The 25,554-nt window shown below is 47.1% G+C and overlaps 1 protein-coding gene across 1 annotated transcript in view; it reads right to left on the reverse strand.

Moving 5' to 3' along the window:
- Positions 1 to 9,998: 9,998 nt before the first annotated feature.
- Positions 9,999 to 25,554, reverse strand: part of LOC122931813 — a 43,741-nt gene continuing 28,185 nt past the window's right edge. The window contains exons 7-8 of the mRNA XM_044285869.1: positions 16,911 to 16,990; positions 9,999 to 10,184 (exon numbers count right to left, since the gene is read on the reverse strand). Of these exons, the coding sequence (XP_044141804.1) occupies positions 10,155 to 10,184; positions 16,911 to 16,990 (110 nt within the window). The 3' untranslated portion in view covers positions 9,999 to 10,154. The remainder of the gene's footprint in view (positions 10,185 to 16,910; positions 16,991 to 25,554) is intronic.

Genomic DNA, 25,554 nt, shown 5'->3' on the forward strand with positions numbered 1-25,554 from the left:
GTATCCCCTCCAGTGTACCAGGTACTGAAGGAAACCCCGAAGAACTCTTGATCTCGAACTCTAAATTTCCATTAACCAGAACAGGGGGAGGAGGCAATGACGATGGTTCCACCTGTTTCACATATTTCTTCAGTAAAGACCTGTGGAACACATCATGGATCCTCTAAGTCTGCGGAAGATCCAGACGAAACGCTACTGGATTGACCACCGCAGATATTTTGTAAGGTCCAATAAATCTTGGACCCAGTTTCCAAGATGGTACTCTCAGTTTAATATTTTTAGTAGATAACCACACCAGATCACCCACACACAGGTCCGGACCAGTCATACGTCTCTTGTCAGCCATTCGCTTATACCTCTAACGCATCTTCTCCAAATTCACTTGGACCCTCCGCCAGATAGAAGACAAGGCAGAAGAAAATCTCTCCTCCACTGGCCTCCCAGAGGAACTAGTCCCAGAAAAGGTACCAAAAAAGGTACCAAACTGAGGATGAAAACCGTATGCGCCAAAAAATGGCGACTTACCCGTGGACTCCTGCCTACGGTTATTTAAAGCAAACTCTGCTAGGGATAAGAATGAGGACCAGTCCTCCTTATTCTCAGCCACAAAGCACCTCAAGTATGTCTCCAGGTTTTGATTAGTACGCTCTGTCTGCCCATTCGACTGCGGATGAAAAGCCGAAGAGAACGAAAGTTGCATGCCAAGCCGAGAGCAGAACGCCCTCCAAAACCTGGAGACAAACTGCAAGCCCCTATCAGAAACCACATCCGAGGGAATGCCATATCATTTTACGATATTATCAACAAAAATCTGAGCAAGAGTCTTGGCATTGGGGAGACTAGCTAACAATACAAAGTGAGCCATTTTACTAAAACGGTCAACAACCACCAAAATTACAGTTTTCCCGGAGGAACTCGGCAGATCCGTAATAAAACCCATAGACAAGTGCGTCCAAGGACGAGATGGAATAGACAAAGGAAGAAGTGAACCAGAAGGTTGAGTGTGAGCAACCTTTGACCGTGCACAGGTTTCACAAGCAGCCACGTAATCCTCAATGCTCTTACGTAACCCGGGCCACCAGAACCTCCGGGACACAAGATCAAAGGTGGACTTATCACCAGGATGTCCAGCAAGGACAGTATCGTGATGTTCCTTGAATACCTTGTATCGCAGTCCATCAGGAACAAACAACCTCCCTGGGGGACAAGAACCAAGAGCCCCCTCCTGGGCTCCCAACACCTCCATCTCCAATTCGGGGTACAGAGCGGAGACCACTACCCCATCAGCCAAAATCGGAGCAAGATCCTCTGAAACACATCCCCAGGAAAACTGCGAGACAACGCATCTGCCTTGACGTTTCTAACCCCCGGGTGAAAAGTAACCACAAAATTAAACCTGGTAAAGAACAGTGACCATCTAGCCTGTCTAGGATTCAGACGCTTGGCAGATTGCAGGTAAGCCAAATTCTTATGATCAGTATATACCGTAACGGGATGAGACGCCCCCTCCAACCAGTGAAGCCATTCCTCAAAGGCCAATTTGATGGCCAGCAATTCCCTATCTCCTACATCATAATTCCTCTCGGCGACCGAGAGCTTCTTGGAAAAAAAAAGCACACGGAACCCATTTGCCAGGAGATTAACCCTGCGACAGCACTGCTCCAACCCCCACTTCTGATGCATCTACCTCCACCACGAATGGCTGAGACACATCCTGGCTGCACCAGAATGGGCAGCAGACGCAAAACATTCCTTAATAGCCGAAAAGGCCTGCAATGCCTAATCCGACCAGACAGAGACGTCGACGCCCTTCTTAGTCATATCGGTCAAGAGGTTTTACAATGGTAGAATAGTTCAAGATAAATTTTCTATAATAATTAGTAAACCCCAAAAACCGCATCAGAGCTTTCTGATTCTCCGGTCGGTCCATACAAAAAACCAGAGTCAGAAAGCAGATATCCCAGAAACGGAAGCTCCTGCACAGAAAACACACATTTCTCCAATTTGGCATATAATTTATTCTCCCGAAGGATCGACAAAACCTGTCTCACGTGATCCTGATGGGTCTTCAGATCAGGAGAGTAAATTAGAATGTCATCCAAGTAAACTACCACGAACCTCCCCACAAAATGATGGAAAATGTCATTGACAAATCGCTGAAATACCGCTGGCGCGTTAGTTAACCCAAAAGGCATAACCAGATTCTCGAAATGACCCTCATGCGTGTTGAAGGCCGTTTTCCACTCATCCCCTTCCTTGATTCTGATCAGATTGTAGGCCCCTCTTAAATCCAACTTGGAGAACACCTTGGCTCCAACAATTTGATCAAAAAGATCGGAGATCAAAGGAAGGGGATACGGATCACGGACCGTAATACGGTTCAATTCCCGGAAATCCAAACAAGGTCTCAGCGATCCATCCTTTTTCTTTACAAAGAATAAACCCACTGCCACCGGAGACTTAGATGGCCTAATATGACCTTTTGCCAAACTCTCGGCAATATGCTTCCGCATGACCTCTCTTTCAGGTTGAGAAAGATTGTAAAGCCGAGACTTTGGCAACTTAGCCCCTGGGATGAGATTAACTGAACAATCATAGTCACGATGAGGGGGCAATTCCTGAGCCCCACCCTCCGAAAAGATATCCGCAAAATCTGAGAGATACTGAGGTAAAGCCGTAGTAGACACACCAGAGATAGATGTGCCAAGACAATTGTCCGAACAAAACTCACTCCAACCAATGATCTGTCTTACTTGCCAATCTATAATTGGGTTATGTTTTGTCAACCACGGTAAACCTAAGACTATAGGAGCGGGCAAGTCCTTCATCACAAAACAAGACATGATCTCAACATGTGAATTACCCACCCTTAACTGAATACCATGAGCAATATGAGTGAGACTCCTTTGAGAAAGAGGGGAAGAATCAATTGCGAAAACCGGGATCTCTCTTTCTAAAGTGCAAGTACTTAGACCCAGATTTTGAAGAAAAAGAAAATCAATAAGGTTTACCCCAGCACCACAGTCAATGAATACATTTTCTTGAGTCTAGCGCCACCATAGCTGGAAGGAGAAAACGAGTATTACAGGGAGCTTGCATACCTGCTTGCTCCACCACACCATTCACACTACCAAGAGTCAGGGATGTTTTTACATTTTCTTTAAGTAAATCTCTTTGTGATTCTTTCTCATCAACATGCGGTTTAACAAAAGGACAAGCAAAAATAAAATGACCACTTTTCCCACAGTAATAGCATAGTTTATGCAACCTCCTAAAGTTCCTACTACCAGAACGGATAGACACCTGACCCAGCTGCATGGGTTCCTCCCCTACCCCAGAGTTACATGTCATATCACCCTGGGGAGCAGGTGAGACGAAACCACTCACAGAATGGATCCCTTGCGCAGAGGGAACCTTACACCTCTCTCTAATACGTCTATCTAACCGTACTGCCAAAGACATAGCATTCTCCAATGTATCCGGGTACTCATGAAAAGCAAGGGCATCTTTCAATCTCTCAGATAACCCCTGACAAAACTGACTCAGTAGCCCATCTCCTAAACTCGACGCAGTAAGCCTCTGCAGTATGTTCACCTCGTAATAAATTTGCGCAATTTAGATTCCGCCATCGAGACCCGATCTGGATCATCATAAATTAATCCCAAGGCATTAAAAAAAAATTCCACCGACCGGAGGGCCAGAGAACCGGACGGCAGAGAAAAGGCCCAGGATTGCGCGTCCCCTTTAAGCAGGGATATGATTATCCCTACCCTCTGACTCTCATCACCAGACAAAGATGGACGGAGCCGAAAATACAGCTTGCATGACTCTTTAGAGCGGATAAAGTCATCCACACCCCCTGCAAATCTATCAGGGAGAGCGACTTTAGGCTCCCCATAAATTTGACTTCCTCCTATTGCACCTGATGCCAGAGCATTCTGACACCATGTGACTGAATTACGCAGATCAGCAACCTTTAGGGATAATCCCTGCATGTGATCAACTAGCGCATCAATTGACTCCATCTCAAAACAGCTGAGAAATGGCAGTCAAAGTATTGGCGGGTTATAATGTCACGGCGGACAGGATATCAGATACACAGAATACCACCAAACAAGTGTCTAGGCAAGAAGCTGGGGATAAAGGTCACCTCCTGACAAATCCCTACCAGCTCTCCCTAGACTTCTATGCCCACGTTCAGACCCTGAAGGTGGGAATGAACGTGTCCCCGTGCCTAGGCTGAAGATTCCCTAAAATCCCTAAGATGGTGAAAGGGGGAAAGAGGCAGCCTGCTCCCTCAGGAGGCGTCTCTCTAACAGCCTAGACAGACAATCACAAGAAAAACAAAACCAACTTATCTTGTACTGAGCAGGAACGGCAAATCTTTCCTTCCTTCCTCTGAGCAAGACAGAAGCTATAACCCGCACAGGACGCTTGGAGTGGGTGTAATTTAAACTCAAACCAACGACCCCACCCAGTGCACCTGAAGGGAGGTGGATACAGCTCAACTCCAAAACAAAAACAAAAGGCTACACACGTGGTGCTAACCTGGCAGACCTCCGCACATAGCCTGAGCAGGGCATGAGCACTAGTGAGACCTCATCTGGAGTATTGTGCTCAGTACTGGAGACCATATCTCCAGAAGGATACTGATACTTTGGAGAGAGTTTAGAGAAGAGCTACTAAACTGGTCCATGGATTGCAGGATAAAACTTACCAGGAAAGATGAAAGGACCTTAACATGTAGAGCTTGGAAGAAAGACGAGACAGAGGGGAGATGAGAGAGACTGCTAAATACATAAAGGGAATCAACAAGGGAAAAGAGGAGAGAAGATTTACAAGAAGAAAAACTGCTACAAGAGGACATAGTGTTACATTAGAGGGGCAAAGGTTTAAGAGTAATATCAGGAAGTATTACATTACTGAGAGAGTAGTGGATGCATGGAATAGCCTTCCTGCAGAAGTGGTAGCTGCAAATACAGTGGAGGAGGTTAAGCATGCATGGGATAGGCATAAGGCCATCCTTCATATAAGATAGGGCCAGGGGCTTTCCATAGGATTCAGTATATGGGGCAGACTAGATGGGCCACATGGTTCTTATCTGCCGACACATTCTATGTTTCTATGTTTATATGATTGATTTCGTCCATTTATAGGATTCTATTTGTGAAATCAGTGAAACAAGATACACTAGGGGTTAAGTATAAATGGGAGGAGGATGTTGGACCAATATCACAGTTCACAGGGTGTATAGTACTCCAGCATTTCTGTTCCAGATAGGTGTTAGACCTGATGCCTCCTGTCCTCGGTGTGGAGCGAGTCCTGCTTCCTTGCTGCACATGTTCTGGGATTGCGCAGAGATGAAGAACTTCTGGGCTGATGTTCTGGCAATTATCAAAGACGCTTAAAATTTTGAGATCTCGGCTAATCCGAGGACATGTGTACTGGGAATACTGGACATTAAAACCGTCATTACCGTCTGGGAGGGCAGCGTCTGCTTCTCCAGGCTAGAAAATTGATTGCTAAATACTGGCTTAGACCCCGGGCCCCATCGAGGCCAGAATTCTTGAACAGAATGACTGATATCCTTCGCCAAGAAAAAGGGGTATATCTCAAGAAGTATGAGCTAGTATACTTCACGGACTTGCAGCAGCAGAATATATTTGGTGATATCAGGTAACATTCTCCATTGAACGCATTACGTAGAATTGGGCTATACATGCTGGAATCTTTTACAAGTGTATGAACTGATCATTTTGTAAATCTCAACCCCACATGTTTACTATTCCTTACAGATCCCTTGAGAAAGGTCGTCCATCGACTGAAACGTTGGGACCTTGTTCGAACAGAATGACTGATATCCTTCGCCTAGAAAAAGGGGTATATCTCAAGAAGCAATGCCTGGAAAAGTATAATGGGTAAAATATTGGACTGATCAGGGCCGTCTTTAATATTGATTGGACCCTGGGCAAGAATTTACTTGGGCCCCTGGATCCCGCCTTCACACACCCTAGCGTGCAATCACGCCTCCACCACAACACACAGTAAAAATGGGTCCACATCTGAGCCGCCAAAACGGCGGCTCGGATGTGGACCCAAACAACGGCCGTGTGCATGAGGCCTAAGCACATGCAGTCTCAGGAGTGGTCCACACCCCTGCCTTGCAGCCTCACAGCAGTACAGGACCAGTATCTGCACACGTATGTATGGCATAATTGGGATGCACATCACACATGACATGACACAGGTCTTTACCAGGCTGCAGGCCAGCAGACACATTATTATTGCCACATGTGTCACATGCCACTACTGACTGTACAGCCGTTCAGAGTTCAGACAGTTCACAGTTCCACTTCCTTCAGAAAAGTGAGCCTGCCGTGCACTCCAGCGACTTACAGATAGAGGCAGTGGCGTTGCTATGGCTGGTGTCACCCTTTTCTCAGGGGGGCCATCATGGTGTGGACTGGACTGGTCATTTTTACTAAGGTATATAGTTTAACCATTTCTGTGCAAAAGAGAAAATAAGAAGTCGGCTCCAATCAGATATCTGCACATAGACCAAGACTCTGGGTCCATGCAGATATCTGATTGGAGCTGACTTAGCGACTTCTTATTTTCTCTTTTGCACATAAATGGTTAAACTATATACCTTAGTAAAAATGACCAGTCCAGTCCACACCATGAGTGGCCCCCTGAGAAAAGATTAGTAAATGTGGCCGGTTCAGTAGACAGAGAGAACCCAACCCCTTATGTCTCCCGTCTCTATAGTTATCCCCCACTAATGGGGTTATTTAAATTACTGGTGGATTATTAGAGAGACGAGAGACATAAGGAATTCTCTGTCTGCTGAACTGGGGCCACCACCGGCCACATTTACTAATCTTTTCTCAGGGGGCCACTCATGGTGTGGACTGGACTGGTCATTTTTACTAAGGTATATAGTTTAACCATTTATGTGCAAAAGAGAAAATAAGAAGTCGCTAAGTCAGCTCCAATCAGATTTCTGCATGGACCCAGAGTCTTGGTCTCTGTGCAGATATCTGATTGGAGCCGACTTCTTATTTTCTCTTTTGCACAGAAATGGTTAAACTATTCCTTAGGGAAAATGACCAGTCCAGTCCACACCATGAGGGCCCCCCTGAGCAAAGATTAGTAAATGTGGCAAGTGATGGCCCCAGGCCACAGTTCAGCAGCAGAGTCTCAGACAGAGAGAAGAACCCAACCCCTGCCCTTATGTCGCCTGGGGCTCTCTATAATAATCCCCCACAAATTTATGAATGGAATGGTCGTCGGATCTGACCTGAACAGTTTCTTCTAATATATAATAATATATGCAATGCATATGCGCTGCGTGCCACTGCTTTTTGCTTACCTCCTCCTCAGTCCTGTCCTCCCCTCCTGGCGCGGCAGTGGCAGGTCGACTCTGGCTGGCTGACTATACTTTTATTAGGTAGGTGACCAAGTCAGGTCAGCGGTCAGTGACTTGAGACTGGTCTGGTCTGGATCTTGTCTGGTAAGTGGTCACGACGTCACGTCACGTGAGGCTGTGACTCCCTCACCACCGCCACCCAATCCCAATCCCTTTAGCCTCCGGAGCGGAGGCGGGGACTTAGTCCCTGCTGATGCCTGCTCCGCCTCCGCCGTGGCGCTTCACTAGGCTGCGGACCGGTGACTCACACAGACGAGAGACGACACACTCCCTTTTACCAAGTGAGTGACGGGGGCGGGGGGCCGAAGTGCTTCACCTTCGCTGTGAAGAGTAGGCTGCGCTGCTGCTGCTGCATATTACCATGAGTCCGACTCCTGAGTCAGAGTCGCTCGCGAGTTGGGCCAGGGAGGCAGGGCCCCCATTAGCAACTGGGCCCGGGGCAGCTGCCCCTTTTGCCCTGCGGCAAAGACGGCCCTGGGACTGATGCAATATAACTAAACCTCTCACTATGGAATTGACATATACGGAGGTAGTATAGTGTTATATGTACGCGTGCTCATGCATGTCACTGCAAGTTAACATATGAGGGCTGACATGTTGGGTAAGCTGGTTTGATGGTTACCCTATGGATATCAAATATATGGTTGATGTCGTGCCCGCCTCATCGCCGGTTATAATACCCATCATTCTTCATTGATAGAAATATTATTACTCTCCTGCACTGCTATCAGATGAGATGCATAACATGTGATATGGATTTGACAATATACATCCATGATTATGTGCGTCTCATATTGTAACATGTACGTGCGATGATGTTCAGGTTCTATTTTTACCTCTGAAAAAAATTATCTAATTTAAAAATCGATTTGATTCCGGCTTCGTTTGATTTTACTTGTTGTGTCTTTTCTTACTTCTGTTACTTCCTTTCGGCGATTCTCTTCCCCGTGTGAGACTGGCTGCACACAGTGTCTTATATAGCAGTATAAAGTATGAGCTACAATACTTCACGGACTTGCAGCAGCAGAATATATTTGGTGATATCAGGTAACATTCTCCATTGAACGCATTACGTAGAATTGCGCTGTACATGCTGGAATCTTTTACAAGTGTATGAACTGATCATTTTGACTACTTCAACTTCCTGCTGTATTGCACTTTGAAGGGTTAACTTGCACTGTGATTTCTGCTGTGAGTGCTCTAATACTCTTACAGTTTGTTGAACTGCATTTATATGTTTATTGTAAAACATCTTTTCATTTGCACTATATCTGCACTGCACTGTGCAAAGGGTTAATACACAGCGTGGTAATACTGAGACACTTTATAACTTTCTACCTATGCAGAGATTTGGAGAGAAAAAAACCCCAGACCAGCTGACCTTCTGTCGGGTTTAGCTTTGTTGTTTATGTCTAGAAAAACTGCTTAATCATTCCAATCGATTTGCATTAAAGCTCTGTACAAGTCTATGATGGACAGAAATTGTAACATTGTTTCTGTTTGGGCTGAGCTTCTCCACCCCACCCCTGTGTCTACGGAGAGCAGTCAGAGCCCCTAGTGTTCTGCAGTTAGGGATCGGTTCTTAGAGAAAGAGCCTCTGCCGGACTGCTGAGTGACCAGAAGAAGACTCTGAGAGGGGGATACTCTGCCACAGACCCTGGATCACCAGCCTTTGGCCAGGGTACCAGCCTTCAGAAGAGAGAGAGAGACAGCTAGCTCAGGTCTTTCCTCAGCACCAAACCTTCCTCTGCCAGGGAGGAGACTGGAGAAGACCTATGCCTCGCCTGTATTGTTTTGCACCTAAATTCCTCCAGTAAGGAAGCTCACTGGTTGCTGCTACTGACACTTGGGTTTCCCACACCTTATCATCACTTCTGGAGAGCAACAACATGTGATGACACCTCAACGATATTTTGGGGACCCAGCGTAGCGTTGAAGCCACCCCAAACCCAGCCACTGCACATGTATTACAGGTACAGAGAAATTCAACGAGACCTGGACCTGTAATACTTTAGTCCCTGCTATATCCTTTCTTGTGTTGAACAGATCCAAGGCTCCTATGTTACAACATGTTCAACACATTATTACCCAGCATATCAGAAGGGACGGAAACTACTGAGCATGTACCTGTGGGCGCTCCCGCAATGTTGGCAATGAAAGAGGAAGGCGCGAAAGACAGCCCTGAGGAGCCTTAGATTCAACTGTCCATTCCGGGTATCAATGTGTAGCAGCGTCTCTAAACACCCCCACAGGAGGATGAGAGTCCCTGTCCTCTCTTTCCATGGGTTACAATGTGCGTCATCGACTCTTCATACAGGAATGTGAGGCTTTGAGGAGCCAGTTTCATGTATATGGTGTACAGAACTCAGAGATCAGGTTATCGCTTCTTTTGCATGATCTCCTGTGAATGCGTCCTTTGTATTTTCTGTTGCTGAATCTGGGTGGGTTCTCCTATATGTTTGGGGCTTCTAGACGGTTCAGGAGAATGTTCAGATATAAAGAAGATGTATGAGAGATGAACTATCGTAGTAATAATAATCTCATAAATCAAATTTTTGGTGGGTGCAAGTTGTGGAAGCTTTTATTAAAGGAATATTTTAGCAGATCAAGCCTTAGAAATGACCTCACAATCATACTTGAAGCGGTGACCCGGCAGCTGGACGTCCAGGAGACATGATCTCCTCCGCGCCTTCTCCATTTGTCACATCATTTATGGCCATCAGCTTCAATTCTTGACATAACAACAAACGAGAAACTAAAACAGAAGAAACGTGAAATCACTTCATAGAAGAGGTAAAGGAGAAACGTTGTTGAGGAACCCACAGAAGGTTGGAGGAAGATCTGGACCAAGGAGAAGGCTGCAAATGGAGTATAAATCGCACTGAAAACACAGTCCACACACCCCACGCCACAGCTGCCACCACCTGTCATTACAACCAACAAGATGCCGCTCTGCTAACACACAAGCACACGCTGCTCTCAGGCATCAAGCAGGTAAAACACTGTATAAAGGCCATGGATTCTCAGTGCAGACAAGGACTGAACATATTAACGTTTTAGGCTGAAAGGTGACAAAGCTTATAAAACACACTCATTGACAAAACAAATACCGCACCCAGATAGAAATGTCGGATTGCTGCTTAGACACTGGGTCCTGCTACAAGAGGGCAAAAAAGTGCTTCCCCTGCTGCTCTATAAAAAGTCTCTCAGAGGCCACTTTCGGGTAGTGTACTTCTTGGTGACAAATCGTTGACTGTTAGACATTTTGCCCAGATGACAGACTTTGAGAGGGGGCACATCACTGGACTGAGAGGAGCAGGATGGTTGTTTCAAATGAATTGCCGCAATCTAGGCTGTTCTAACCTTGCATCTAGGAGATCTTAGGAGCAGTGGTTACATGAGGACACATATGGTGGACAGGCTCCGGACAGCTCCGACAGACACCAGCAGAGAGGATTGTTTGCTCCACCGAGAAGTCAAAAGCAGCTCTCACCGTTTCATTGTCACAATCCAGATACAGGCGGCCCCTTCATTACACACCTGTCTCTGCCTGTCTTTATCACTGTTATGGGGGTACAGTGGATGGCACTGTTATGGGGGCACTGTGGATGTCACTGTTATGGGGCACTGTGGATGTCACTGTTATGGGGGCGCTGTGGATGTCACTGTTATGGGAGCACTGTGGATGGCACTGTTATGGGGGCACTGTGGATGGCACTGTTATGGGGGGCACTGTGGATGGCACTGTTATGGGGGCACTGTGGATGGCACTGTTATGGGGCACTGTGGATGGCACTGTTATGGGGATACTGTGGATGTCGCTGTTATGGGGATACAGTGGATGTCACTGTTATGGGGGCACTGTGGATGGCACTGTTATGGGGATCTGTGGATGTCACTGTTATGGGGGCACTGTGGATGGCACTGTTATGGGGGCACTGTGGATGGCACTGTTATGGAGGCACTTGGGATGTCACTGTTATGGGGGCACTGTGGATGTCACTGTTATGGGGGCACTGTGGATGGCACTGTTATGGGGGCACTGTGGGTGTCACTGTTATGGGGATACTGTGGATGTCACTGTTATGGGGGCACTGTGGATGTCACTGTTATGGGGGCATTGTGGATGGCACTGTTATGGGGGCACTGTGGATGGCACTGTTATGGGGATACTGTGGATGTCGCTGTTATGGGGATACTGTGGAGGTCTCTGTTATGGGGGCACTGTGGAGGTCTCTGTTATGGGGGCACTGTGGATGTCACTGTTATGGGGGCACTGTGGATGTCACTGTTATGGGGGCACTGTGGATGTCGCTGTTATGGGGAAACTGTGGATGTCGCTGTTATGGGGGCACTGTGGATGTCACTGTTATGGGGGGCACTGTGGATGTCACTGTTATGGGGGCACTGTGGATGTCACTGTTATGGGGATCTGTGGATGTCACTGTTATGGGGATCTGTGGATGTCACTGTTATGGGGGCACTGTGGATGTCACTGCTATGGGGGCACTGTGGATGTCACTGTTATTGGGCACTGTGGATGTCACTGTTATGGTGGCACTGAGGATGTCACTGTTATGGGGCACTGTGGATGGCACTGTTATGGGGGCACTGTGGATGTCACTGTTATGGGGGCACTGTGGGTGGCACTGTTATGGGGGCACTGTGGATGGCACTGTTATGGGGGCACTGTGGATGGCACTGTTATGGGGGCACTGTGGATGGCACTGTTATGGGGGCACTGTGGATGGCACTGTTATGGGGGCACTGTGGATGGCACTGTTATGGGGATACTGTGGATGTCGCTGTTACGGGGGCACTGTGGATGGCACTGTTATGGGGGCACTGTGGATGGCACTGTTATGGGGATACTGTGGATGTCGCTGTTATGGGGATACTGTGGATGTCGCTGTTATGGGGCACTGTGGATGTCACTGTTATGGGGGGCACTGTGGATGTCACTGTTATGGGGGCACTGTGGATGTCACTGTTATGGGGGCACTGTGGATGTCACTGCTATGGGGGCACTGTGGATGTCACTGCTATGGGGGCACTGTGGATGTCACTGTTATTGGGCACTGTGGATGTCACTGTTATGGGGGCACTGTGGATGTCACTGTTATGGGAGCACTGTGGATGTCGCTGTTATGGGGGCACTGTGGATGGCACTGTTATGGGGGCACTGTGGATGTCACTGTTATGGGGGCACTGTGGATGTCACTGTTATGGGGGCACTGTGGAGGTCACTGTTATGGGGGCACTGTGGATGGCACTGTTATGAGGATCTGTGAATGTCACTGTTATGGGGGCACTGTGGATGTCACTGTTATGGGGGCACTGTGGATGCCGCTGTTATGGGGAAACTGTGGATGTCGCTGTTATGGGGGCACTGTGGATGTCACTGTTATGGGGGCACTGTGGATGTCACTGTTATGGGGGCACTGTGGATGTCACTGTTATGGGGATCTGTGGATGTCACTGTTATGGGGATCTGTGGATGTCACTGTTATGGGGGCACTGTGGATGTCACTGCTATGGGGGCACTGTGGATGTCACTGTTATTGGGCACTGTGGATGTCACTGTTATGGTGGCACTGAGAATGTCACTGTTATGGGGCACTGTGGATGGCACTGTTATGGGGGCACTGTGGATGTCACTGTTATGGGGCACTGTGGGTGGCACTGTTATGGGGGCACTGTGGATGGCACTGTTATGGGGGCACTGTGGATGGCACTGTTATGGGGGCACTGTGGATGGCACTGTTATGGGGCACTGTGGATGGCACTGTTATGGGGATACTGTGGATGTCGCTGTTATGGGAGCACTGTGGATGGCACTGTTATGGGGGCACTGTGGGTGGCACTGTTATGGGGATACTGTGGATGTCGCTGTTATGGGGCACTGTGGATGTCACTGTTATGGGGGGCACTGTGGATGTCACTGTTATGGGGGCACTGTGGATGTCACTGTTATGGGGGCACTGTGGATGTCACTGCTATGGGGGCACTGTGGATGTCACTGCTATGGGGGCACTGTGGATGTCACTGCTATGGGGGCACTGTGGATGTCACTGCTATGGGGGCGCTGTGGATGTCACTGTTATGGGGGCGCTGTGGATGTCACTGTTATGGGGGCGCTGTGGATGTCACTGTTATGGGGGCACTGTGGATGTCACTGTTATGGGAGCACTGTGGATGTCGCTGTTATGGGGGCACTGTGGATGGCACTGTTATGGGGGCACTGTGGATGTCACTGTTATGGGGGCACTGTGGATGTCACTGTTATGGGGGCGCTGTGGATGTCACTGTTATGGGGGCACTGTGGATGGCACTGTTATGGGGACACTGTGGATGTCGCTGTTATGGGGGCACTGTGGATGGCACTGTTATGGGGGCACTGTGGATGGCACTGTTATGGGGATACTGTGGATGTCGCTGTTATGGGGATACTGTGGATGTCGCTGTTATGGGGGCACTGTGGATGTCACTGTTATGGGGGCACTGTGGATGTCACTGTTATGGGGGCACTGTGGATGTCACTGCTATGGGGGCACTGTGGATGTCACTGTTATTGGGCACTGTGGATGTCACTGTTATGGGGGCACTGTGGATGTCACTGTTATGGGGGCACTGTGGATGTCACTGTTATGGGGGCACTGTGGAGGTCACTGTTATGGGGGCACTGTGGATGTCACTGTTATGGGGGCACTGTGGATGTCACTGTTATGGGGGCACTGTGGAGGTCACTGTTATGGGGGCACTGTGGATGGCACTGTTATGGGGGCGCTGTGGATGTCACTGTTATGGGGATACTGTGGATGTCACTGTTATGGGGCACTGTGGATGGCACTGTTATGGGGGCACTGTGGATGTCACTGTTATGGGGGCACTGTGGATGTCACTGTTATGGGGGCACTGTGGATGACGCTGTTATGGGGGAGCTGTGGATGTCACTGTTATGGGGATACTGTGGATGTCGCTGTTATGGGGGCACTGTGGATGTCACTGTTATGGGGGCACTGTGGATGTCACTGTTATGGGGGCGCTGTGGATGTCACTGTTATGGGGGCGCTGTGGATGTCACTGTTATGGGGATACTGTGGATGTCACTGCTATGGGGGCACTGTGGATGTCACTGTTATGGGGCACTGTGGATGTCACTGTTATGGGGGCACTGTGGATGGCACTGTTATGGGGGCACTATGGATGTCACTGTTATGGGGCACTGTGGATGTCACTGTTATGGGGGCACTGTGGATGGCACTGTTATGGGGGCACTATGGATGTCATTGCTATGGGGGCACTGTGGAAACCGGAGCAGTGACTGGCACATGGTGCAGACATCGGAGTAGTGACTGGCACAGGGTGCAGACATCGGAGTAGTGACTGGCACAGGGTCCAGATATCGGAGCAGTGACTGGCACATGGTGCAGATATCGGAGTAGTGACTGGCACAGGATGCAGAAATTGGAGTAGTGACTGGCACAGGGTGCAGAAATCGGAGTAGTGACTGGCACATGGTGCAGACATCGGAGTAGTGACTGGCACAGGGTGCAGACATGGCAGTAGTGACTGGCACATGGTGCAGACATCGGAGTAGTGACTGGCACAGGGAGCAGACATCGGAGTAGTGACTGGCACAGGGTGCAGACATCGGAGCAGTGACTGGCACAGGGTGCAGACATCGGAGCAGTGACTGGCACAGGGTGCAGACATGGCAGTAGTGACTGGCACAGGGTGCAGACACTGGAGTAGTGACTGGCACAGGGTGCAGATATCGGAGTAGTGACTGGCACAGGATGCAGACATCGGAGTAGTGACTGGCACATGGTGCAGACACCGGAGTAGTGACTGGCACAGGGTGCAGATATCGGAGTAGTGACTGGCACAGGATGCAGACATCGGAGTAGTGACTGGCACATGGTGCAGACACCGGAGCAGTGACTGGCACAGGGTGCAGACATCGGAGTAGTGACTGGCACAGGGTGCAGACACCGGAGTAGTGGCTGGCACAGGGTGCAGACATCGGAGTAGTGACTGGCACAGAGTGCAGATATCGGAGTAGTGACTGGAACAGGATGCAGACATCGGAGTAGTGACTGGCACAGGGTGCAGACATCAGAGTAGTGACTGGCACAGGGTGCAGACACCGGAGTAGTGACTGGCACAGGATGCAGATATCGGAGTAGTGACTGGCACAGGGTGCAGACGTCGGAGTAGTGACTGGCACAGGGTGCAGACATCGGAGTAGTGACTGGCACAGGGTGCAGACATGGCAGTAGTGACTGGCACAGGGTGCAGACATCGGAGTAGGGACTGGCACAGGGTGCAGACATCGGAGTAGTGACTGGCACAGGGTGCAGACATCGGAGCAGTGACTGGCACAGGGTGCAGACATCGGAGTAGTGACTGGCACAGGGTGCAGACATCGGAGTAGTGACTGGCACATGGTGCAGACATCGGAGTAGTGACTGGCACATGGTGCAGACATCGGATTAGTGACTGGCACAGGGTGCAGATATCGGAGTAGTGACTGGCACAGGGTGCAGATATCAGAGTAGTGACTAGCACAGGGTGCAGACATGGCAGTAGTGACTGGCACAGGATGCAGATATCGGAGTAGTGACTGGCACAGGGTGCAGACGTCGGAGTAGTGACTGGCACAGGGTGCAGACATCGGAGTAGTGACTGGCACAGGGTGCAGACATGGCAGTAGTGACTGGCACAGGGTGCAGACATCGGAGTAGGGACTGGCACAGGGTGCAGACATCGGAGTAGTGACTGGCACAGGGTGCAGACATCGGAGCAGTGACTGGCACAGGGTGCAGACATCGGAGTAGTGACTGGCACAGGGTGCAGACATCGGAGTAGTGACTGGCACATGGTGCAGACATCGGAGTAGTGACTGGCACATGGTGCAGACATCGGATTAGTGACTGGCACAGGGTGCAGATATCGGAGTAGTGACTGGCACAGGGTGCAGATATCAGAGTAGTGACTAGCACAGGGTGCAGACATCGGAGTAGTGACTGGCACATGGTGCAGACATCGGAGTAGTGACTGGCACAGGGTGCAGACATCGGAGTAGTGACTGGCACATGGTGCAGACATCGGAGTAGTGACTGGCACAGGGTGCAGACATCGGAGTAGTGACTGGCACAGGGTGCAGATATCGGAGTAGTGACTGGCACAGGGTGCAGATATCGGAGTAGTGACTGGCACAGGGTGCAGACATGGCAGTAGTGACTGGCACAGGGTGCAGACGTCGGAGTAGTGACTGGCACAGGGCAGACACTGGAGTAGTGACTGGCACAGGGTGCAGACGTCGGAGTAGTGACTTGCACAGGGCAGATACATGAAGATCAGACAGTGGACAATCAGAAGAAGAAGACCTCGGACTGAGGAAACCAACAGCAAGGAGCAGATCTGTGGAGAAAGGAGCCACAGGAAAAACAAGTCAAAAAGGAAGAAAATCACTGACCAGAGACAGGACCAAAACGAGCTTAACCCCGAACACAGGAAGCACCGAAGCAAGTAATATCTCATCAGAGGATCGGGGGACTGTAAGGAGACAAACACGTCCATGTTATATAAAAGCTCCATTACCCCAGTAATACCCCACCTACCTCTAATATCCAGTACTCGGAGTATGAAAGGTGTGAGGTGGGTATAATACCCCAGTAATACCCCACCTACCTCTAATATCTAGTACACAGGGTATAGAATGTGTGAGGAGAGTATAATACCCCATTAATACTCCTCTTACCTGTAATCTCCATTATAAAGGGTATAGAAGGTGTGAGGAGTGTACAATACCCCAGTAATACCCCTCTTACCTGTAATCTCCAGTACATGGGATATAGAAGGTGTGAGGTGTGTATAATACCCCAGTAATACCCTTCTTACCTGTAATCTCCAGTACACGGGATATAGAAGGTGTGAGGTGTGTATAATACCCCAGTAATACCCTTCTAACCTATAATCTCCAGTATACGGGGTATAGAAGGTGTGAGGAGAGTATAATATCCCATTAATACCCCTCTTACCTGTAATCTCCATTATAAAGGGTATAGAAGGTGTGAGGAGTGTACAATACCCCAGTAATACCCCTCTTACCTGTAATCTCCAGTACATGGGATATAGAAGGTGTGAGGTGTGTATAATACCCCAGTAATACCCTTCTTACCTGTAATCTCCAGTACACGGGATATAGAAGGTGTGAGGTGTGTATAATACCCCAGTAATACCCTTCTAACCTATAATCTCCAGTATACGGGGTATAGAAGGTGTGAGGAGAGTATAATATCCCATTAATACCCCTCTTACCTGTAATCTCCATTATACGGGGTATGGAAGGTATGAGAAGAGTATAATACCCCTCCTACCTATATTCTTCAGTACACGAGGTATAAAAAGTGTGAAGAGTGTATAATATCAGTTGTAATTTCAATAGTCCACTGGCGCTGATACTCCCTATATTTTGTGCTGCAGTACCGCAACACCTGCTGCTAAAAATGCCTCACAGTAAAACAACTCTATTCAGGATACCGCACACTACCTTCCCCGCTATCCTCCCTGGTTCCCCTGCTTGAGAAGGACCACAGGTGCGCACCAATATATAAACCACGATTACCTTGCTATTGAACCTTCCTCCGTGGTCTCTGCTTTTCCTCTGTTGCAGGCTTGACTTCAGGGTTAGCGGGTTTATTATCTTTCTACTTGAGCGCGCCTCGGCCGGTGGAGTTGGTCCGTACTAGTGAATTGGAAGCTCGCGCTCACGTGGAGCGACCTAGTGACGACACTATACGAGCCACGGATCGTTACGAGTGCCAAACTCACAACGCGTTTCAGACAATGTCAGGGAATCAATCTGGCGCTTGTAGATACCACCCTTATATACCCGCTCGATTTTCATGTCTTAACCCTTAATGTGCGGCATCTTGCTTACAGCAACGCTATTCTTTTCATTCTACTTTCTAATTTCCCCCCATTATTCAAAAGCAAACAATTCTATTTCAGCATTTAAACCCATCGGTACCAGTGTGTTCATATTAAAACTCCACCTTGTTTCTGTTCTTGACATGCTTTTAATATAATCACCCCCCCCCCCCCCCCCCCTCCGTTCGTCTATCTTAACTATTTCCAAATCATAAAAAATTGACCCTTCGAACTTTCCTTCATGTTTTTCTATATAGTCCCTCGATAATGGATGCCCCTCAAATCTTTTTTGAATGTTGTATACATGTTCTCCCATTCTCTTCTTTAGGTGCCTCTTCCTACGGCCAATATAGATCTTATCACAGGGACATGTAATTGCGTATATTACCCCCCGACTATTATATGTTACATGTTCCCTAATGTCATATTTATAGAAACCATCTCTATTCTCTATCTGAACTTGTTTCTTATTTTTGGGGGATTTTTTACACCCCAAACATCTTTTACATGGGTGAAAGCCTTTTGGTAAGTCTTTCTTTTCCACCATTCTATTGCCTATTGCCGCACATTCTCTCGTGGATGCCACCATATTCCCGACATTTCTTGCTTTTTTCGATAGACAAACCTTGGGATATCTGCAATACAATCTCCAATCACCTTATCCTCTTTTAAAATACCCCAATATCTACTCACTGACTTTCTGAACTGTTTAGTTTGTACGGTATACTCTTGGGTGGAATTATTACTTCTCTAATTTTTTGCGGTTCATATACTTTCTTATTTACGGTATCTTCCAACAGGGTTTGTCTATTTAATTGCCCTATTTTAATTTTTTGCTCTATTAATTTTTCTTTGATGTACCCCTTAGATAAAAAAAAAAATTCTGCATGCATTCCGCTTCTTTTTTATATTCAGTGTAGTTCCTCTGGCTCCTTGGTATATTTTCAAGCCATCGTGGTAAATGGCAGCTCTCTTTGGAGATAAAGCTATTGGCATCCGTTGGTTTATTAAATGCTTTAGTGCAAATGTTGTCCACTTCAGTATAAATAGTCAAAAATGTATTTCTTTCATACTATAATTCAGTGTTAATTCTAAATAAAAATTATTTTTATTTATCACTTTAAGAAACTCCAACAGTGTCTCTTCACCCCCTCCTATACAAAAAGCACCTCATCAGTTAAACGCCGCCATAGGACAGGGCCTGCCCATTGGGGTGTATAAAACTATGCTAACACCACCCTACAGATAGATTGGCAAACCCCGGTGCGAAACTCGCCCCCATCGCGGTACCCCACGTCTGGAGATAAAAATCTTCTTTATAAATAAAATAATCCCTCTGTAAAATAAACAGCATGCATTCCTCTATGTGCTCTGTGTAATCTGGGCTTTTGGCATCTCGCCTTTTTTATATAAAACGATTGGGCCGCCTCGCATCCCTTTTTATTTTCAATAACATATATAATGACTTTGCATCTAGTGTACCCATTACGCACTCCGATTTCCATTTTATATTGCTCAAAATTTGCAGTGTATGTTTGGTATCTTTTAAGTGTGTAGGAAGGGATTGGGCAGAAGGTTGTAGATACCGATCAACATATTCTGAGAGGGAACTAGTTCGGCAGTCTGTTCCGGACACTATAGGTCTTCCTGGGGGATACTGGATGTTTTTGTGTATTTTGGGATTATGATATTTTGGGATGTTTAATCTCAATAAATGCTTCCTTGTTTTTATGTAAGATCCCTTGCCTCCACCTTTTAGAACTAGCTCTTTTAATTCTTCTTTAAAACCTCCTGTTGGATTCCTCTTTAGCTGTTTATATGTTTTCTCATCTCCTAATATATTTTGCTCCTCTTTGTCATAATCTTCCCCATTCATTATGACTATACCTCTGACCTTATCAGCTGGGCGGATAATGATTTTATTATTTTCTTGCATAGAAATAATGGCTTCTCTTTCCGTCTTAGTGATATTACTCAAATATTTGGGATTATTTTTTATTTTCCTTATACCGTTAGTTACTTGGCTCATAAAGGTATTGAAGGTTGTTGAATATCCCTGTAATGGGTGATATTTAGACTTGGGTCTTAGGTCAGTATGTTTATAACTGTTCCCAGGTTCAATTTTATCCTCCTTTTCCATTCCTCTACTTGATCCTTTTATATCTTTTTTCATATTTTTCAAAGCCAACCTTCTCATAAATTTTCTCACTCCTATAAATGCCTCGAATTTATTAAAAAAGGTGGTTGGGGTAAACTTTAAACCCTTTTTGAGGATCAAATTTTCCCCCTTTAATACATGTTGACTTTGATTATACATTTTCTGCCCCCAAAGCCCCCTCTTCACTCTCCTCTCTTATTTGTTGTTACTTTGTTGTTGTTACCGATGGGTTTAGATGCTGTAATATAATTGTTTGCTTTCAATTCACTAGTACGGACCAACGCCACTGGCCGGGGCGCGCTCGAGTAGAAAGATACCAAACCCGCTAAACCCTGAAGTCAAGCCTGCAACAGAGAAAAAGTAGGGACCACTGAGGAAGGTTCAATAGCAAGGTAATCGTGGTTTATATATTGGGGCGCACCTGTGGTCCTTTTCAAGCAGGAGAACCAGAGAGGATAGCGGGGAAGGTAATGCGCGGTATCCTGAATAGAGTTGTTTTACAAACAGTGTATATTACTCCAGTAATACCCCTCTTACCTGTAATCTCCAGTAAATGAGGTATAGAAGGTGTGACGTGTATATAATACTCCCGTAATACCCCTCTTACCTGTAATCTCCAGTAAATGAGGTATAGAAGGTGTGACGTGTATATAATACTCCCGTAATACCCCTCTTACCTGTAATCTCCAGTAAATGAGGTATAGAAGGTGTGACGTGTATATAATACTCCCGTAATACGCCTCTTACCTGCATTCTTCACTACTCAGGGTACAGAAGGTTTTAGAGTGTATATTACCCCAGTAACACCCCTGTCATCTGTAATCTCCAGTAAATGAGGTATAGAAGGTGTGACGTGTATATAATACTCCCGTAATACGCCTCTTACCTGCATTCTTCACTACTCAGGGTATAGAAGGTTTTAGAGTGTATATTACCCCAGTAACACCCCTGTCATCTGTAATCTCCAGTACACGGGGTATAAAAAGTGTGAGGAGTATATAATACACCAGTAATACCCCTCTTACCTGTAATCTCCAGTACACGGGGTATAGAAAGTGTGAGGAGTATATAATACCCCATTAATACCTATGTTGCCTGTAATCTGTAGTAGACAGGGTATAGGTGTGTTTAATACCCCAGTAATACACCTCTTACCTTTAATTAATTAGGTGTGCATAATTGCAGCATCCCACTAGCTTATGTGGGAACTGCACAAGCTTTTTGTTATTATCTGTAATATCATGCTGTATTGTGTTACCCTGTGATATTCCTATGTACCAGGCTGTCAGGTGCACTGCATACATCCACCACTAGATGGGGGTAGCACCACAGTATAAATAGTGCAGTTCAGGCCTAGTTACGGAGTCAGTCAGTTGAGAGGAGAAGTGAAGCAGTGAGAGCGCAGCTGAAGATGTGTTAGATGTAAGGCAATTCAAGAGAAACGGAGCGGACCTTTGGATTCAAGGTGAAGGACTTACTAGCTTGGGGCAGCCTCACCATTTTAGAGCTGGAGAAACAGAACCAGAATAAGAAACTGAATATCAGTGAGTACATAACTTACCGCCTTAGCCTGACACAGTATCACCAGCACAGCCTGTTACTGGGATTCATCACAACCTACCTGCATGTGTATCGGAGACTGGTTTATTGCTGGGTGTAAACTGTTATCAAGAACCTGGTTATAGTAAAGGTTACCGTTGGATTTAAACCTACCTCATGCTTCTAACTCCATACTACTACCACTCTCAACATTTCGCACCATCAAGGTGCTGGCGTCACGACATTAATTAAACCAGGGGCCCACCCGCACAAGCACTCAGCAACCATCCACCATTAAGGGCACCTCAATCACCACCTGGCCGGTGTCCCCTGTAATGGAGTGTGCCCCGGAGAATCCAGTGCTGTTCTCCCCTTCACTGTACTGCCGGCCCAGGGAGGCATCTGCTAAACCGTGAGTAACCGATGAACTGTATGTACATTCCGGCCCACCGTGCACCTCACGTGTTCTACCCCTGCGGACTGGCATGTTGCAATTGGCGTCACGAACAGGATCAATATCCTCTGTGCCTTATGTGAATGAGCCCCAATTGTTTGACTGTTTTTATTGGGCTAAAGAGCTGTTTAAACTGCTTAAACTTGCAAGGATATACTGGGCACATTGACTGCTTTAAAATCGCACTGTTGAAATTGAGAAAATCGTAGATTATTGTGTCACTAGAACTGCTTGCTGCGCTTGAATTGACCTTGAACCTAAAATGGCCGCTGGAGGCCTTCTTGTCTGATTTTTGGCGCCATCGCTCTGCAAAACACCCTGTACGGCGGGAAAATAGAGTGCCACCTCTATATGCAAAATAACTTGGATGGCCCACCATACCTTCATAGTAGTGAGCCGGGAGGGCTGGCCCTGTATGCAAAATTTCGCACCGCCCTTGCTATATTAAGGTTGTATCCTTTAACAGTAGAGCAACAAATGGAAATTCTTCTTGCGCAGTTGGAAGGAGCTGCCCTCAGAGAGGTGAAGTCCTGGCCAAGCTCAGAGAGGAAAACACTGGAGCAGATATTTGAACGGATATTTGTCGGAGGTCAAGATGAGGTTCTTCAGCAAGAAACAGCAATCTGGTGAGTCAGTCAGAGACTTTGCATTGTCATTACAGGAAGCCCTCAGAGCTGTGGTACAGGTAGACCCCCATGAAGCGGAAAATGAGGACAAGACGCGTAAGGAGCAATTAATTGAAGGTGTTAGTACAGAAGCCTTAAAGAGTCAGTTAAGGATGTTAGCGGCTCAGCATCCAAGTTCCACTTTCCTAGACTTCAAAGAGTTAGCCATCGGTATTGTGGGGACAAATACACCATCGAAGCCTACTAGGCCTGCCAAAATATCTATGGATACGCCAGTTGCATCTCCAAAATGTTACTCTATAGTCAGTCAAGCAACTCCAGCCCCGGCTCCTGATGCAGTTGCCACCTTGACAGAGCAAGTCAACTTCCTGACCAAAAGTCTGGAGAAAGTATGTAAGAAACTAGAACAGTGGGAGAAACCCTTAGTATTGGAGGATGAGACACCCATACGAAGAGAACTTTTCCCTCCTGATTATAGAGAGACATCTCCCAGAAACTCTAGTGGACGCCCGTCTAACCGCTTCAATGCTCGGAGACGACTCACTTGCACATACTGTCACGAGCCAGGCCTACAGAGATGATGTGCTGGCAGTTAACAAGGACCGTCCCTCGAGAGATGAACCAGTAGGTCCAAAAGATCCCCGCTGGATGCCCAGATATGTACGATCTCGTCCAGAAGTGGTTCTTCAAATAAATGGTGTTCCCTTTGTTGCTTTATTAGATACCGGGTCCCAAGTCACAACCATTCAACAGACAGCATTTGAAAAATACTGGGATCAGGACCAGTTAACACAACCACCAGAATCCTGGCTGAGTCTTATAACCAGTAACGGCAAACCCGTGCCAGTGCATGGTTACTGGGAGCCAACTCTCCTAGTGGGAGGGGCTACACTACCCCGGCAAGGTACCATTGTTGTGCAGGTCAGGGAGGACAACAACCCTCTGGTAGTCCTAGGGATGAACGTCCTTAGGAACTGTTATACTGAAATGCTTGAAGCTTTGCACAAATCTATGCCTATCCGTGTGTTAAGTGCACAACAGAAATTTGCCAATGAGAAAGGAGAGATTTGCTATGCCCGCATCCGAGGTAACCAACCAGTAATCCTTAAACCAAACACCGAAACACTCCTGTGGTGCCGAGCTGCTCTTGGGATCCAAGGCCAAGACTACTAGGCCCTGGTAGAACCCATCACCCTAGAAGACCATCCTTTAGTCTGAGCTGCAAGGAGCCAAGTGACTGTATCTCAAAGTAAAGTGCCTATTCGTCTTCTGGATTTAAGTGATAACAGTATAACTTTGAACAAGCAGTGCCCTGTGGCTCAACTGCTACAAGTCACTTTCCAAGATGTTATCAGTGTACCTGCAGCAACCCCTGAACAGTCTGCTCAGAAGCTAAACCCACAAAACCATACTTCAGATACATTATGATGGAAAGAACTCAACATGGGAGATACCTATACACCTGAGGACCAAATTGAAGGAGTTTTAAAAGTTGTGCAAGAACATCATCATTAGGCCTTCAGTAAACACTCTACAGATTATGGTGAAGTCAGTGTAATCAAGCACACCATCTCTACCGGTTCACATCCTCCAATCAAGGAAAGGTACTGGCCTATACCACCGACAATGTACCATCTGTGAAACAGAGAAATGAAAGATTCATACATCATCCAAGACACCCATAGTCCATGGGCTGCACCTCTAGTCCTTGTCCGAAAGAAAGATGGTAACATTTGATTCTGCGTGGACTATATGAAAATTAACCAAATCACCCACAAGGATGCCTATCCTTTACCAAGAATCGAGGAGTCTCTGACAGCATTAGGGTCCGCAGCTTACTTCTCTACCCTGGACTTAACCAGTGGGTACTGGCAGGTACCTATGGCCACAGAAGACCGTGAAAAAATAGCATTCACTACCCCTTTGGGCGTATTTGAATTTAATTACATGCCTTTTGGACTTTGAAATGCCCCTGGAACTTTCCAAAGACGAATTGAACGATGCTTAGGCCACAAAAACTTTGAAACTGTCCTGCTATACCTAGATGATGTAATAATCTATTCAAAATCCTATGAGGATCACTTAAAACATCTTGCAGAAGTCTTCCAAGTCCTCATCAAGCATGGACTCAAGATCAAGCCATCTTAGTGCTATCTATTTAAGTCAGAAGTCAAATACCTGGGACATGTAGTTCGGTGCGGAAGGTGTCAAGCCAGATCCAGAAAAGATAGCGGCAGTCCGGAATTGGCCTACTCCTACCACCAGGGCCGGCCTTAGGCCTTTAGGCGCCCTGTGCGAGAAAGCTTTACAGCGCCCCATAGTGACCACGCCCCTCGGTAACCACGCCCCTCAGTAACCACACCCTTTCAGTGGTCACACCCGTTTCTCCAATATCTGCTCAATTTAAAAC

Source organism: Bufo gargarizans, chromosome 3, assembly GCF_014858855.1.
Source record: "Bufo gargarizans isolate SCDJY-AF-19 chromosome 3, ASM1485885v1, whole genome shotgun sequence".
NCBI classification, from domain to species: domain Eukaryota; kingdom Metazoa; phylum Chordata; class Amphibia; order Anura; family Bufonidae; genus Bufo; species Bufo gargarizans.